Source organism: Trematomus bernacchii, unplaced genomic scaffold (genome assembly GCF_902827165.1).
Source record: "Trematomus bernacchii unplaced genomic scaffold, fTreBer1.1, whole genome shotgun sequence".
Taxonomy (NCBI): Eukaryota; Metazoa; Chordata; class Actinopteri; order Perciformes; family Nototheniidae; genus Trematomus; species Trematomus bernacchii.
The window spans coordinates 8,265,260-8,282,659 of record NW_022988097.1 but is presented as its reverse complement, the minus strand read 5'-3'; the positions used below and the strand labels follow the sequence as shown (position 1 = coordinate 8,282,659).

The following is a 17,400-nucleotide window of genomic DNA, read 5'->3' as shown; positions in this document are numbered from 1 at the left end:
GCACATGGTTGGACAGAATTGATTTCCCTATCTGTACACAACACACAGTTACTGCAAGCTGCAAACACACACACACAAACACACATAAACACACACACGGTCAAGCTAATTTGTTTGTAATTTCCTTCATCTGCTCCCCATCACCGTTTTATTTCTCTGTCCGTCTCCCTCCCTCTCTCATGAGTGCATATTCTGAGTATAACTCCAGTTTGAACACTGCAGTCGTACAGAGCCATTCCCTTCCCTATGAAGATTCACTGGATAGACCTTATGACATGTGTACAGAGAACCTTCAAACGTTGTGCATCAAACGTATGGTACCAGTTCTCCCCCAGAACATAAAGATATCGGGGATGAATATATATAATTTAAGTCAATGTGACCCTGAATAGAAGAGGTGTCTCATCTCTATTTATCAACATCACCTGATGGAAAAAAAATGTTTGAAAATGTAAAGAATAATTTAAGAAATGTTATGTAATGCAAAACTAATGTATTTTTTATCTAGGTTTTTTCCATGAACAGAAACATTTGTTTGATTGTGTATTTTTTGTGAAAAACAAGTGAATGATCCTAATTGAACCATGATCAGTGAGTGGTGGTCAACACCATTGCACTAAATATTGATTGAAATCATAGTAATAACAGGTACAATAAACAAACAAATCTGGATTTTGGGGTTTGGTGCGCAGCTCCATTCTGACAGGACTCAGGAGTATAGTCCAGCAGGCATGAGAGCGCTTTCTTGTGCGGAATGGAAATGCTCCGGATGCGAGACTCAGATACAGAGAAACGGATAGTCTTGTGCTGGCTGGCCGTTAATAAAGATGATATGTGTGTTCCATTCTGTCTGAAGGGCTGGCTTGAAGCGCTTGTAAGATTGAGAGCTTTTTCCAAACTAAAAATGGTGAGCAATCTTTACATCGAAGACCTCTTGAAGGCAGCTTCTCTCATTCAATAACAACAATAGACTGAATGTGTTGTTAGGAAAAGTTGTGCAAAGGTTACTGAAGCTTATATGCAGTATATATATCAACAGCCATTAACAACGTGTCAGGTTTCCTACTGACCTTGCCTCTCTTGCATGGAAATAGTGCCTTCCAATGGAGACTCTTGCAAACACAAAAATAAATGTTTTACAATTTATGTTATTTTACTATATATTCTGTACCATTCGGTTATTTTATTACACATTCTGTATTTATGTAATACAGAAGGTTAATGTTAAAATATGGACAGTTTCTAACAATAACCCATATTGCTTTAAACTAACCTATACATTTATGTGGAACCTGTTGACATAACACATTTCATTAAAGGTCACTCACTGTTTTATTTATTCAGTGTTCCTGTATTGTTCAAAAATACTATATACCATAGAACAGAATATTTTCCTCTAATGGATAAGAACACCATTTGAAATTGTAATTAGATACTGTATTTCTGGGTGCCTTTAGCTGAAGGTGTGAATACATGTAGAACATTCAGAAGGTCATGGGTTCGATCCCGAGCATGAAAAGGAGGCCATTGATGTTTGAAAGGATTTTGGTTGCACTATGTACAAGAAAAGTTTTCCAAAATGATGCAAAAGGAACATTTTCCTAAGCTTTGGTGTATAACCACGAGGATACCCTGAATGTGTAAGGTAACTTTGGTTGCAATACACGGCACAACAGTGATTCAATATATCTCCAAACTTATTGGGATCTTACAAGCATACCATTAATATGTGCATTAATTTGTAGCACTACACTGTGATAACAGTGAGAATTGGCAAGAAAAATTCAGAACAAATATGCAAAAACAAATTGTCTAACCTTTTGGTGTAGCATGAGCTGCCCTGCGATGGGCCGGCCCAGCTGACCAGCGGAGTGCGAGGGCTCCATCACCATTTTAGCATTTGTGGTCTGAAATGTTCCTAAATAAATTGTGTATTGTGTTTTTCACAATGTACTGTGTTTTTAGCACTTCTTAACATGTGGATTGTGTGGTCATTTAAATCTTTTATGATTCGTATGACGTTTTAATGCTTTGTCAAGCACTTTTTGACTATGTCTGGGAAAAGCACTTTATAAATAATAAATGTTACTTACTTACTTACTTAAAGCATGTTCATGAACCCCTTGGAAAGATGCTGTGCCATTTCCAATAGCTAAAGTTTTTTTAATGTTTCAGTTTGGCTTCTCATTTAATATACACGGCTACTTACTCAGAATTATAATGCAGTCACTTCCCCACATTATGACATTTGAATTCACTCCTGACACAACACACTGTCTAATCACTTTAGCGTGGGGAAAATGTGCAAACCTGTCAGTCAGTGGGAATGAGTCTTCAATTAACTGTGGCGTTTTTCAGTTCACACAAGCACTGTGGCTGTGATAAGTAGCTGAACTCAACTTGTGTAAAAACTTTAGAGCCCTGGGGATAGATTTTTGCATCACTCAACAGAAAGTGACAGGCCTTTCAGAAACGTAGACATAAACACTCTCATGTTTACAACAGAGGCCCCTAAACTGTCAAAACAGTGGGGCCATGTTTGTAGTTCTGTTCCTGAAAAATATGGTCACACTGCAGATTTTAATGTTGCTGCAGGCTAACATGTTCTCATCCCATGGTGTCAGTGAACACAATGTGCAATCAGGAAAAAGTACCTGTGCTGATGGATTACATTTGTATTTAAGGTTTGCACTGAGAAGCCTGTGTGTCATTAAAAAGTGTTGAGATCACATTAATCAAGCTTGATTGATATTAATAACGAATCAAATGTATTGCACTTGGCATTCTCAACTTCTTTGTAAGTTGATAGCTTGTGGATTCAAGTTTAAAATTATGAGTGGATAAAAGGGAAAATTGCCTTACCTCCACTTGACTTGACTGTATGAAATGAAACACCCAATGATTATTTTTTCTGCCTATTCTGTACATGCCAGCTGAGTGTAATGCAGGAGGTAATAATAACAAATTGCCAATAAACTGGGAAGTTAGCTTCACTGCCAGCACAATAGTGTTAATAGGTCAAAATGGTCCACTCCCCCCTTTAAAATACACAGAGAAACTTCTGACGGTCAGCGTTACTGACTGAGACAGTATTGGTTAACCGCAAACATTTAAACCTCTCAGCACTTCAGCATAGTGTTACAAAACCTCAGAAATAGTGTTGGCTGTCTTTCACAATTGACCCTTCTTTATTATTATTTATGTTAGTAGAACTAGCAGTAAATTAACCTAGTTAACCTTAGTGCCCTTAACAGTTAACACAAGAGCAAACACATGCGGCTCTGTGGTTTTTTATGTAAATCAACTGTTAATTACAACATTTTAAGAAGAAACCTCCCCCTGATGTGGGAAGCTTATGGCTAACACCTTATTAAAAATTACTACTTACACAGCCACTAAACATTAGCACCCCATCTAGTCATCTGATACATGTTAAGTCCAATATGCACTTACCTTTTCATTTCCTAAATATGTTTTGCCTGTGCATTTCCTGCGATGAAAAGTCAAAATGGTTGCTATATGAAAAAGCTTTCAAGCCTAACTCAGTGTGTATATTGTTTATGCCGATAAGAAAAGTCTATAACTGTTGACTAACACAAATCAAATGGAGAATATCTATTAAAAACTCTCTCACCTCAAGGTCAATTTAGTATCTGTGCTAAAGCTTTTATCTTCTAATATGGAATTATGCCATGACTTCCATGACTCTTTTATCTTGACCGTGGAAACAACCAAGGTCAGTAAAGTTCCATCAGAGTTTGTCATCAGACTTGTTTTAGCAAGGATTATTGTTTCAGATATTCTATCAGAATGTAATCAAGAAAAATATATGATTCAAAATGTATTCAAAAAAAAAACTCAAGTAGTATCATTAATGCTTTCTTTTACCAAAAAGGTCACTGTACTAAAAGGAGCCCCTATACCCAGAGCTATAAAGATCTCACACAAAAAAAACCTTCAATTCACACACTGTTGACCTGTTTGATCAGCAGTGTATCTATAGGAACCACATAATAGTGATTGCGATGTAGAAAACTTTACATGAAAAAAAAAGTCTTATTATTGAAACTATTAATAATTGGAATCACACCAAGTCCACTTTATTGACTCTCAAAGTGCAAAACCAGATTCTTCATTTTGTATACCAAACATACCTTTCCGAAAGCACTGAACACACTTACCATCCAGTTCCATCTGTCCATTTACTTTTACACTGCTTATTGCATAAACCTTCTTTTACCACATCACTGAACATTAAAACTATGGCTACGATTGTTAGCGTATATACTCGGGCACAAAATGTGACAAACATCTAAGGCACTAGAAGTCCACATATTCTGCTGAAGCACGCTATTCTGAAAGTATGACGAGGGTAAGGACAAAATATTCACAGCAGGCTTTTCTGCTCAGCAAATAACGCAAGAGACATCACATTGAAAATACAAAACCAAAGCACATCTCTTGTTTCTGAGTCAAAACATAGGAGCTCACGAAGCAGTCTTTGTATTAAGATGAGCTCCATTACAGTTTTGAGAATGAAGATGAAAGTATATCTCCAAAAACGATTCACCCATATAAAATGGAAATATAGGCACGGTTATGTCCTGGCTTTTCTCCGATTGCGGTCAAGATTCATGTCCAACAAAGCCTGAGAACACAGGTGGCATCCATCAGTCACAGCCCCTGTTTACACATCTGGAACATCATGGCCGATATGTTTTGATTACGTCTTTGATGGGCCTCCTGCATATCGGGCAGCACGCATTGATCTGTCTCTTCAGCTTCATCCCACAGTCGCTGCACAGACACATGTGTCCGCAGGTGTAGATGACCGTGTCCACATCCTGGTCGAAGCAAACGGTGCACTCTCCGCTCTTCCCAGCAGGGGGCAGTTCAAAGGCGCTGAGAGTGGGAGAGACCGGAGGGCTGAGAGGAGAGCTGGGAGCAGTCACTAGATAAGAAGAAAGAAAACATGTGTGAGACCGGAAGAGGAGCAGACGAGGATGCATGCACACATTAGAGTATGCCAGGTTCTGATCTTTAATAGTGTTGCTTTTATACTGTGCTTTGGATTGTGTGTGTGTTTTGGAGAGTGTTTTTACAACCCATGACAAATACAAATGTTACAATCTAATCTTTGCTAAATTATTAACACATAAAAAGGAGTATGTAATAGGGTTGCAACTAAGAGATATTTCCATAATTGATTTATCTGTTATCTATTTCCAAGTTAATCTATGTAACATCAGGACATAATTCAAAATGCTCATCTAATTTCCGAGAACCAATGATAATACATGTTTTGTTGAACTCACAACAAATGCAACAAGAATACACATGTGTTATTCTATTCTATTTAAACTTATGAACACACTGATTGAACTAGTGGGATTTAATTTCACTGGAATGATTTCCTTCATGAATGAATGGTTGTCAGCTTTGCATGTAAATAACTGCCACGTGATTGTCTTATCAGTTACTTGACATAATGTTGCAGCTTTGTATGCACCATAACATTGAGGTTTATCTGTTACAAATGTTACATAGAATTCAATAAAACGTCTTTCTCATAACTCATGATGAATAAGAGCCTTCATGCGGTGACTTTCATACATTGTAGCATCAGGTATGCTGTCAACATGTGGTGACCTACCCAGAGAGGATTCAGAGGCGGAGGAGGATCTGTTGACGCTGAACGCCAAGTCTGAGTCACTGTCGTCTGGACTGCTGCTCTGAGAACTGCCGGTGGATGTGGAGGGAGGACTGGACTGCAGAGTTCCTGTGCCACAAAGATAAATACGCATGACCCAGATAATTAGACTCATGTAAGACCTTTAAAGGTGCCATTCAGACAAAGCGTATTTAAAACTATGGATGGCATTACAATACAGTGACCTTGAACAGTTTGAATGTCACTCTACACAAACCATCCCTAAGCAGCCATATTAGATTACTTGAAGTCTCAAAGAGAGATTTTCTTTTGCTTTCTGTTTGACGATAATATTGTTGGGTCTGTGCCGATGGGAGTTTATGTGGGAGTAGTGGGACTAGATCAGATAGGTCACCGCTCTAAACTGAACAGACACATGCAGACATAAACTGCTAAACTGCATTCCTTTAGTCTGGGAAAAATACATTACAAGGGCTGCCGAGTCTCAAAAATAGACTGATTGAAGAGCATGTCCTTTTCAGGGATGGTAACATTTAGACATATTTTGAAATTTGTTCACGTGCTTTCTTGCAGAGAGTTGGATTCCGAGTGTGTTATCGCTGCAGTTTCTGTTTATTAAATGTGAAGTTACAAACAGGAGTATTAAGCTTAGTTTAGCACAAAGACAGGAAACAGGGTGAAACAACTAGGCTGGCTCAGTCCATAGGGAACAAAACCAGCACCTTACTGGAAAACACATTACAGAACAGAAGACTGATGCAAAATGCCAAGTTTTTTATAACATTTGGTGTATGCTTTTAAAGATGGCATCTCGACAATTGCTTTTGACAATTCCACCAAAATTGTAAAACTACAGGAATATTTGAGGTTTTGGTTCACATCTCTGTGTTTCTGTAAGTAGCTTACCTAGTATCCTGAGTCTGTTGACGGCCCCATGCAAGGTGAAAAAGGCCCACAGGACCTGAGAGGAGTCCACACAGAGCAGCCTGCCACGTGCCACTCCATTTACCCCATGATGCACCTCTCCACTGGGCAGCAGACTGAAGCTGAGCACGTCTCCAGAGCAAGGCATGGGGAAGCCCCGGTGCACCACCCAATACTCTTTACGGTCCAGGAGAACCTCTGGGTCCGCTGGTAGGTCCCCTGCGTGCAGACTGGCGGGGTCACATGATGTTACGCCAAACAACAGCGCCCCAAAGTAGGGCAGGCCCAGGTGGCCCACTTCCACGAACAAAGTCTCCCCCATATGCAGCGGCCGGTCACTGAACACCAGAGTCCGACTGCTGTCCAGAAAGTGGATGCAGGCTGCCGAGCGGTCTGCGGAGAGAATCACATCGGGGCCACGGACTGGGTGAAAGTGCAAGTCATTGTCCAGCGGGGAGGGAAGGCCCCGGGCCAACCTCGGGGTGCTGAACCCAGTGGAGGCCGAGGAAGATGGTGTGGAGGAGGAAATGGTGGAGGAACAGCAGGGGATGAGCTGGTTGTAGTTATTGAGCTGGAGGGTGGCCATCTTGGCAGCAGCAGCCTGGTTGTTCTCCAGTTGGTTGTTGTTGTAATTTGCCGAGTCGTGGCTACTCTGGGGCAGATAGGCACTCAGACGGGCCGCACTCAGGCAGCTGGACGCCACACTCTCAGCAAACGCGCTTTCTGTGATGGAGAATATCAACAAACAAGTTTCGTGACTGATGTATGATACGATCTAGCCCAATTTAAGCACAGGTCATTTTTTTTCGCCTCTTTTTTTTGGGAGGACTTTTTTTATGATACCTGAGGAAAAGCTTGTTCCTAAGATTAAATCTGCATGAGTTACTGCAGCCTCCTTGATGTTGGTTTTTTGCTCTATGAGCGCTTTTGTTTATATAGGGCATATTAAAGTGCTGCAAATTCTAGTGATTTTACAGATTAATCTGCTGATTGTTTTCTGATTAATTTATTAATTCTCTATAAAGTATGCCTGCAAAACATATGACAAATGAGGAAAATGGAAGCTTAATGTCACACAAGACAAAAACATGCAGAAAATATTTACATAAAGATTGACATTCTTTCGTCTCATAGATTAATTGAGTAATCGTTGGGATACTATACGGATTTGTAACAGGACGTTTAAAAAAATGTATTATTAACACATATCATGTATTTCTAATACTGTTTCATCTTGTTTTCCACTGAGACTAACAGAAGGCAATGATTAATGCATGAGAAATGCAAGATTAAACACGTCTTTTAGGCAGTAATCCAAGGTAATGCATGTTAATGGCCACCAGTAAAAAGGTATTTAGCTCTTGTGTTCATTCCCTTTTCTATCCTAAAAGGGACATCATATGAATAAATGACTTTGTTTACTGCCTGTGTATGTACATACTTTTGGGTATATCTGGAGTGCCTACCAACCCACGCAAGTCAGTTTTTTGTGAACGGCCTCAGTCAGAAAACATGGCATGCACCCCGCCTCTCAGAGACTGGCCTTCCCTTCCTGTAGGTCTCATGCAGGCTCATTTGAATTTACAACACCCCATCTGAGTATCTACATCAACAGCTGGGTGAATGAGAGTACGCAGGAGTGTTCTTTTTAGACATTTAAGTATGTAAACATGCTCTAGTAGTAACCCAAATATACAAGTATGAACCTGAAAATGAGCAGGTTCCTTAAATATAAGCTCTCTAAACTGCAAATAGTTCATAGCTGAATCTCTCTATACACAGGGGGCTGATATAAAGAAGTTGTCCCCCTTTGACTTATGATACATTCCTCTATTACTATTTCTAGTGATGCTGGAGCAGTTGAGAGCCCTGGCCCCTCCAAAGCTCATCTGCCGCCTTGACCAAACATGGCCATAGCTCTTGTCAGACTGAAGATAAACACACCCAGTGAGCACGAGAGGGAACCACAGGGGTGATGGAAATGAAGGAAGAGAGAGAAAGTGACAATGCGCAGGAAACTGATAGTAAGACAGTAGAGAGCAAGAGTGGGAAGTTCAGCGTGGATGAGATTGGTCCACCTCCTGTTTATCTCAGAGAGATATGGTTTTGGTTCTCTTGACAAACATTTGTTGTCTCACAGATAGTGGATAATTGAGCCACTTTACTAGCTACTATATCGGCCTTCGCTGCTGCAGAGCTTCTTGGCACAGCTGCTTTCTGAACTCTGGAGAAGCTGCTTAAATTAGCTGTGAATGTGTTGACACTGTATAAATAAGTTCATGAGGTTTCGTGGTTGTCAAAGCCATGGTCAAAAAATACATCTAGCTTACTCTGACTTAGACTTGGCTGCAAAAACTATTTTACAGGAGTGATTTCTGGAGCAGGTAAATAACATAATGAAGTGCTTACCAAGCAGTGTGACCTCCTGGGTGAGGCCATAGATATCTATGATGGCCCAGAGGGGACAGCCGATGCTGAGCCCACAGTGGAAGAGGATGGGCTCTCCATCGTTGATGCTGTAGAAAACTCTCCCGTGGCGATCGGCCCAGAATGACAACACGTTGTCCTTCAGGGCCAGCCTCTCAGGCAGAGCTTTGGCCCAGTATCCGGGCCTAGTCACCAGATCTGGGCAAGCGTACTTGGGGATGTCTGTAGTGACCAATTCACTAGGGTCCAAACTGGTGAAACCAAAGCGTAAAGCCCCACTCCATCCGGTGTGCACGCCACTCAGGCGAAGACGCACCTGAATAAAGAGAATGAATTAAGATTCAACTCTATTTAAATCTTTATCTTTTAAAAGCACAATGATTGAGTTGAAAACAAACCTTCTCATAGAGGTGGACCGGCCTGTGGATGAAAGTGATGCCATTACAGAAGCTGTTCTTGCGTGTGGCGCGGCGAAGCTGCCCATCCAGCCTGATGTTCTTGCCCTTAGCGTGGGGGTGAAAGCGGGGGGACTCCACGCTGATGCTGACCGGAGCAGCGGACGTTCTCCTCTCCACACCTGCCCCATTGTTAGGCAGAGTGTAGTACTGCCTGTTGGCCACCGGGCGGGGTTGCAGAGTCGCATCTGTGGGTAGCAAAATAGTCAGGGGTACAGTGAGAACAGAGAATGATTGCACCTGATCACCCAAGTTAGAGAGCAACGTGATGATGTGAACAGCAGGTCTGCCTTTGTGTGACTCAGACAAGGTCAACACAGGAATGTTAGAGACACCAGCTGTTGGAAAAAGAGGCAAACATATCAGCACACAATAACTCGCTTGCAAGTGGTCCATGGCAGTCGGTTTAGAGGGCAGAGGCCAGTTATGTAAAGGAGCCCACAGTCTCATACACTTCCTTTCCCACACTGACACTAATAAATCTCTGTGCTATTCTCAACAAGTACATTAAACAGTCTCTTTTAGCATGTAATCCACATTTACAGTATATAAAAAGCTGTCCCAAATCAATCTTCTGACCACATCCGTATCGGAAATGTATATTGCAGAAATGAAACAGGGTAAATATAGACAAGGTCCATGTGCAAATATGACTGGGACATTTGGTTTATGTAAAATCAACATATTTTAGAGCAATGTAAATATTAATAGCATCAAAGTAGAGAAAATATAACAAAAGATTTCGACAAGAGACTTGATAAGTTTTCCTGTTATTTATGGGCTACACACAACCTTGGCCTCCAGCATAAACAAACCCTGAATAGCCCCTTTCATTCCTCTAGTTATCTTCAGAAGTGGAATGATTCACATAGTGCGCAGTCTGTGAAGAAATATCAAAATGAAAGGCTTAATCTTCGATCTCATCTTCACAGGAGTCAGTGTCCTACTTATGAGAAGATTTTGTGATGCTCATGAAAATGAGCATCACAAAATAAATTAACATGGATCGGAAATCAAACAAGAAAGCAAGACATTGGCTTAAAAGAGACTGAACGCTGTAGATGTGTGTTTATGGTATAGACTGGCTGAAATCCAAAATGTGAATGGAGGCTGCGTTAGTATTCGCCTGCAAGGCCACAGAGTGATTACATTTCTGTTTAAAATTCACTGTGATCTGGTGCAAAGACAATAACTCAGTGAAATGTTCCACAGTACATTTACTAAATTAGACATTATCACTGATTATATTCTAAACTATGAAGCAGCAGGAAGAACATCTGTAACATCTCAAATGATGTGCGGGTGCCCATTCCTTTTTAACTCCGGGGAATTCGGCTTTTGAGGAATTAAAATATACTTTGGATAAAGAGTATGGAGAAAAACATGTTGAGGATTGGCTTTATAAGCTCAACTGGCTCGCTAGCGGGGGGACGCCCTGGGATTCTGCAGTTAAAGGACCTACAGTGAAGGCAGATGCTCGCTTGACATTATTCGATGAAAGGCATCGCCCATCAGGTCATCCACTGACGCCTGAGTCTTTGCCTTTCGTCGTTTATGAACATTATATTCAAGGCAATATTTGAAAAGCAGGTTACTTTTTAACACAAATCACTGTTCTAACTTTATTTCCAATCCCCTTAATAAAATGTGATGATTTGTTTGGTATATTCAACGTCCCAGATGAGAAAAGTCAAGATCCCTGACTTTGTAATGTTATTAGCACGCAGGCTTTTTATCGTAAATTGAAACAACTCGCAAAATCCAGTTACACTTTATGGTTAAGACATATATATCTTTATAGCACGTTAACCAAAGAAAGCCAGGTTTATACTTAGTGGTTAAGATGAAAACAATTGAGAAGGTGTGGCGTACCTTTGTGGACTTGACAGACACTTTAAATCATTTCATACAGTCATTGCCATTCCTTTTAGAACAAAGAGCAAGGAAACTCTACATTTTAAATTAAAGGCAATTTAAAAAACCTTGAGAAGAAAATGGATGATAAAAACATTGTCTTTGCTGGTTGGTTCAATGTGAATCAAACTTAAAGATACTTTGCAGTGTTTCTCACCCCTAGGAGCACTAAAGGGCATTATTTTAAATAATTATGTTTGCCCTGTAAAAGAGTTTGTGATGCAATACACAGCTCAGCCAATGGTTTCTCAGCATAATGGCAGTAAGGCACTAGGAAATTCAGCAATGGGCCATAAAAGACTGGGAAGAAGAAAACAGCTGGCAAGTAAACCCAGATAATTGGCTACCAAATGTGGCTTAGCAAATGTTTCTTGAGGATAGAAATGAATTTTACCCTTTTATTAGGCTTCAATTATGCACCCAAAATGTTTTCCTGAATCAAACCGATTGTAAATGTTGCTCAAGCTTAAAACTCACTTGATGATTCATTTTTGGAAAATCCGTCCCTTTGCTCCATGACTTCAGTGTAATGGTGACATGAGCTGGGGCTGGGTCAATGTCAGCGTACTATAACTACTCAGTTCTTCTACTAGGATTCCTCATAATTATTCTTAATATGTGATATACGCATGATGGAGCATCAAAATCACGATAACAACAAAAGATACGAAAGAGTGGGAAATGTGTCTTTGAATTTAGAACTGGAAAGTGATAAGACACACTGAAATCACAGTGACAGAGATGTGTTCAGTATCCAAAATGTGATCAGCATGCAAAGCTCGGTTATTTCTGCTCCCACATAAGGTTCAATTGTGAGTATAGTGTCTTGACGTCTTTCTCCGGATGAAAGAAAATCACAAATAAATGCAATCATAAGACTGCACAAGACACACACTGCAGGCAAGGTTTTTTTAAATGTAAAAGTGATTATGCGCATTCGTCAGGGTTATGTTCGGCCACAAGATGATCAGGCTCTTTATTCCCTCATATCTCTAGGCTGCATGTGTTCATCAGTCATTCACTGCGAGCAGGGCATGAGCCTCTGTGGATTTGAGGGGCTGTTTTGTCACGTTTTGCCTCCAGAAGTTGTGAACATGAATTTCTTGGTAAAAACACCTCAATGGTATCAATTGATTCTGTTTCACAGCTGGTCCAATGACTTATTCATCACATAGGCGTGAAAAATGACTTTATACTGAGTAAGATAAATCTACTTTCAAAAATGTTTTGCACATATACAGTAAACACAGATATTCTTTGAATACAGTGTTAATGTAAACCACAAAGTGCAAGCAAGGATCCACGCTGCTGCTTCTCTGTGAACAACTGTTCTCAGTCAAAGCCCTACGTCTCTGGTGGCAGTAACCACATCATTCAGCCACAGTGTGCATGGGGGTGTGGGAGTGTGATGGACATTAAATCAAAGTGATTTGGAGAACAGATGATCAAATGTGCTGTAGGTATCATGTCAAAGCGATCTACTGAGAGCTAATGATGACAGCTTTTTGACAAAAACTGGGGGAATAATTCATGAGATTCTGCTTTATATAAAACAGCTTTGATACTTAAGATAAGAGCAGAGTATTACAGATATATTGTGTGCAGAGAATGGTCCTATTATGTATTGTTTGTTCAGATTGTAGTTAGTTATTGAGGTTATTATTGGACTCTATATGTGTCCTCGTATTGTTTGTTTTGTGAATCCTATGTGACTTAGCCACAGTGCTTGGATGTCCCATTGGGATTCATTAGTAGTTTATCTATTCATCTGTGAAAGAACGTATGGCAAAAAAAGAAAAAATCCTGACTGAGATTAAAGCCAGATAACAGAAACAAGGGAAAACAATCGGATTGTACACAAATCATGACCACAAGTGCTATTTAATGCACAGGCTGCAGGGTTTTCTAAATAATTTTTCTGTAGAAATCAGGGATGGATTTAGTTAATTCAAAAATAGTAAATATAAATTCCAAAAGGTACACTAATATGTTTATTGTGATAGGATATTTGCTAGTTTCAAATAACCTTTCTTGAAAATGTGTTGATGATAATCCTGCTGCTTATTATTCTCCAAGTGATGAGTAAAAAGTGAATTTTGGAAGCGCTTGTTTGTTGTCGCTCCCTGGGAATCACGCTCAGCTCCCCCGTGATGGGAAGCGCGTCTCCACGCAGAGCGAGCACAAGTAGAGAAATCAGAACTAACCATGTGTATCTCAACATATCAACCTCTAACACGTGAACAGCTTCGTGTAAGTGCATCGCAAGCCTCCTGTATGACACATTAATATGAACAAGTCTCACCTATTAAAGGCTTGGGTGTCGTATTCCCCATTATATCCAGAAATTCCTCGCACTGGCTGACAAGTTAATTCCGATTGCACTACTTCTCTGTCCATCCATGTATCCTCGGTGTGATGAGTATCTGCCTGGAACCAGTTCAATGTGAGTATCAGTGGCTTCAAATCGCGCCGTATCTCCGCGCTGAAGCATGGACGCGCTCTTCTTAATGTCAACCCCGAGCCGCAGCGACAGGCGGACACCTCCAACTGGCGCACAGCAGCCCCCTCCTTTCTGTAGTAGGCTCCCCTCTGCACGACTTTAAAGACACAGTGAGCAGAGACCCCCCCTCAAGAGCATCACAGAGCCTCTGAATAATATTGAATTATTCACTCAAAGGCTCTGATGAAGACTAATAACTGACAAACATCCTTCTTGTTGGGGATGCTAATCTCAAGGAAATGTGCTTTGTCAATACATTTGCATACAGAAGGGTATGCAGACATCATAGGGGAAATGTTGATGGCAATACAAAATGATAACACGATCATTGATCATGGGTGTTTCCAAAATCATTTGCTTTTGAGTATCCTGAAGATGTGAAACTGATAGAGTAAAGAGATTTACGAGATTAAAGGATTCACTCTAATCCCAGAGACATGAAAACATGTGTTTTTAAACTATTAATATGCTGGACACACAGATACGCATACTTTAATAAAAGTCCCAGCACCACATGAGGAAATCCCCCTGATTTCCCACCCTATCCTCTGCCCTCCCACAGCCTTGACTGCTGGGCCTCTCTCAAGCTGTTTCCTGTCTTCTGGACCACGCCACTCTCTGAGGAGCCATGGCCTGCAGGGTTTATAGACTGAGACCATCAGTGAGGGAGTGGAGGGAGTGCCGGGACAGCGTATCTAACCGTGGTGGACAATTAGAGAGGCCGGGGGCGCTACTGCAGCTGTGTGTCAAACATTCCTGCTGGTTGAGGAATTACATTGTGTGAAAATGTAGATATGCAAGTTAATATTCCTTAATGCCTATATATGCTCAAATCATGACTAATGGGGAAACAGCATAACCTTCTGCCCCATGTTTGCAGGATGACGATACAGACATCATCCATTTCACATAGAGAGAACAAATGCTTCCCCAGATGCCAACATGGTCAAATATGATCTAACTCTGTTTGAGGGCAAACAAATCTCGTGAGAGACGGCGTTTGGGTGAAGCCAGGCAGGAACTAAATATAACTCAAAGACAAAAGCATTTGTTTCTACCTCCTCAATGCTGTTTGTTTAAGCAGGATATGGTGGCTCTCTATAAGTGCCTTTGGTGAATAGTGTTTGGGGTGAAGCATAGCAGAAGTGAAATTCCCCTCACGCCCTGGCTGCTGCCTCAGAAAGAAAGATCTGCTCTGGCAAAGGATTAACACAGGAAGTGAATATGAGGCTGCAATGGAGTCTGCAATCAAGCTTTCCCTGTAAACACAGCAGAGTGCATTAACAAGTGCTGCTTCTCCTAATGCTCGCTGTGCTGCCTGAGTGCAGACTATGGGCTGCTTATGAATGCACAATGATTGCTGGGCTGAATATATTTAAAAGGAAAGGTGCTTTCTGGTTAATTTTTAGCACAATCATGCAAGACATTGCTGATTGTCTGCAGAAATAGCAGAGAGCTCAAGGTTTAGGGGAAATCATTATAGATACAATAACAGTTGGTAAATGGACAACAGATAATTTAATGATGACTTCAACACATTTAAAAAATAACATATTAATTGCTCAATTCCTTTCACAAGCCAACATTAACTAAAACCCTGGTGCACTTCAGCCCCTGGTGCAATTTGCTTGATCACTAGTGAACCAGCTATTGTTAAGCATTGAAAAACAAGAGAGAGAGGCCAGACCAGGACCAGGAGGATTCAAGCAGACCCGAGGTCAGCTTGATTGGAGTGAGAAACTAATCTGACCCAACAAACATCTAAACACAGGGATTTTGGCTGCCTTCACAGGCATTTGTTAAGATAGACAAAGGTTCAGTGGGAAAGGATTGAATTATTTAGAAGTCTGATATTGTTTGACATCTGGGCTGAAGAGAACATAAGGAATATGCTGAATAAAATCCAAAAAATAGTGATCTTCAAGTCAATAGAGACTAACTGCGGCGTTTTCCGCCATGATGCTCGGTTAGCATTTTGTTTGTTGATTTTCATGTTTACTTTTTCCAACACCAAATCTCTCCCCAATAGGAATGACTTCAGGGAGTATGTTTCTGGCCCTGTTCCTTCACACATGCCCTTAAGGAAATGCTTTTTTTTTTCAATTTGGTATGCTTTAAATGGTGCACTGTGGCACTGAACCCCATTTGAATTAAAACCAACAAAAAGCATACATTTCACTCTGATCGGACAAGCCAAACAGAATATGTCCAAAGTCACCTTTGGACAGAACCAGGCTAGCTGTTTCCCCCTGTTTCCAGTCATTGTGCTAAGCTAAGCTATCTGGCTGACAAACCTTTAAAGTTACATTACATGACGTTTGTTTTTGCATTTAGTTGTCCAATGTGTGGCATTTACCAGGATTAATTAGCAGAAATAGAAAATGTTTTTACATAAGATTTGATGGTGTATAATCGCCAGAAACTGAGAAACTTTGTCTTTTACAGGGTTCTTACACCTTTTCCAAAGTCAAATTCAAGCACTTTTCAAGCATTTTCAAGGTGCATTTTCAAGCTTTTCAAGCATCTTACAGCTGTTGTAAATTACATATTTATATACACATACTTATACTCAAATGATTATTTCCCTACCTCACATTAAATCAGATGTTCTTTATGCTATAAACAACCAAATGTGTGTTTCATAATAGCATTCTACATGAGGATGAAAAATTAAAAATGTTAGAAAAGAAAACTAAGTTTAATATTTCAAAATGTGTGACCCATCTGTACGTGGACTGGGCATCCCATATAACCTGGCTGAGCCAATATAAAACAATCAGCCAAATAACTTTTCAATATATTATTGATTACTATTTTTGAGGTACTTTTAGGTTGGCAGTAAACACAAGTCAGAGGTAAATGGTGTGACTCCACTACATGTATTTAATACCTTTAGTTACTTTACAGATGTGGATGAATGATGTGAAATATAATCAAGTGTTAAATCAGACTTTAGTTCCACCTGGAGTAAATTCACAAGCTACTCTGTAGTATACAAAGTCATTCAAACTAGCTGCAACTTTACCAGCTTTGAGAACACTTTCATGATCAATCATTATAAAACATATCATATACAATTATTAGGGATGCTCCGATCGCCAATTTTGGGGCCGATCGCCGGAATCAGTATCGGCCGATACCGATACTCTCCCCCTCTCTCTCTCTCTCCTGACAGCCCGTCAGTATCTCCTGCAGCTCACTGATCCAGTAATGAGCGACCCAACAGTGAAGAATAAATATATTTATAACTAGTTTAGCTTGTTACTTTATTTCTATAGGTAAATACACATCTGAGTTGACAAATATGACATGTGGGGTACCTCAAGGCTCCATCTTGGGGCCTCTTCTCTTTAACATCTACATGCTACCACTGGCTCAGATAATGAAAAACAACAAAATAAGTTACCATAGCTATGCGGATGACACACAAATTTACGTAACAATTTCACCAGGAGATTATGCTCCAATTCAAACACTGAGTAAGTGCATTGAACAAATCAATGACTGGA

At 40.3% G+C, this 17,400-nt stretch overlaps 1 protein-coding gene across 1 annotated transcript; it reads right to left on the bottom strand.

The window, feature by feature from the left end:
• Positions 1 to 4,071: 4,071 nt before the first annotated feature.
• On the bottom strand, positions 4,072 to 13,947 carry neurl1b (neuralized E3 ubiquitin protein ligase 1B). Its single transcript, XM_034121042.1, has 6 exons — positions 13,694 to 13,947; positions 9,421 to 9,665; positions 9,005 to 9,338; positions 6,578 to 7,318; positions 5,654 to 5,779; positions 4,072 to 4,951 (listed from the first exon to the last, which is right to left on the bottom strand). The coding sequence occupies exons 1-6, from the start codon at positions 13,722 to 13,724 to the stop codon at positions 4,704 to 4,706; spliced, it is 1,725 nt and encodes a 574-aa protein (XP_033976933.1). The 5' UTR covers positions 13,725 to 13,947; the 3' UTR covers positions 4,072 to 4,703.
• Positions 13,948 to 17,400: the final 3,453 nt, after the last annotated feature.

Excerpts from the sequence above, each read along its gene's own strand:
- neurl1b (XM_034121042.1), bottom strand. The coding sequence starts at position 13,724 with ATGGGGAATACGACACCCAAGCCTTTAATAG. Across the intron at positions 9,666-13,693 it reads GACACCCAAGCCTTTAATAG|ATGCGACTCTGCAACCCCGC; the intron begins GTGAGACTTGTT and ends TGCTACCCACAG. Across the intron at positions 4,952-5,653 it reads CGCCTCTGAATCCTCTCTGG|TGACTGCTCCCAGCTCTCCT; the intron begins GTAGGTCACCAC and ends CTTCTTATCTAG.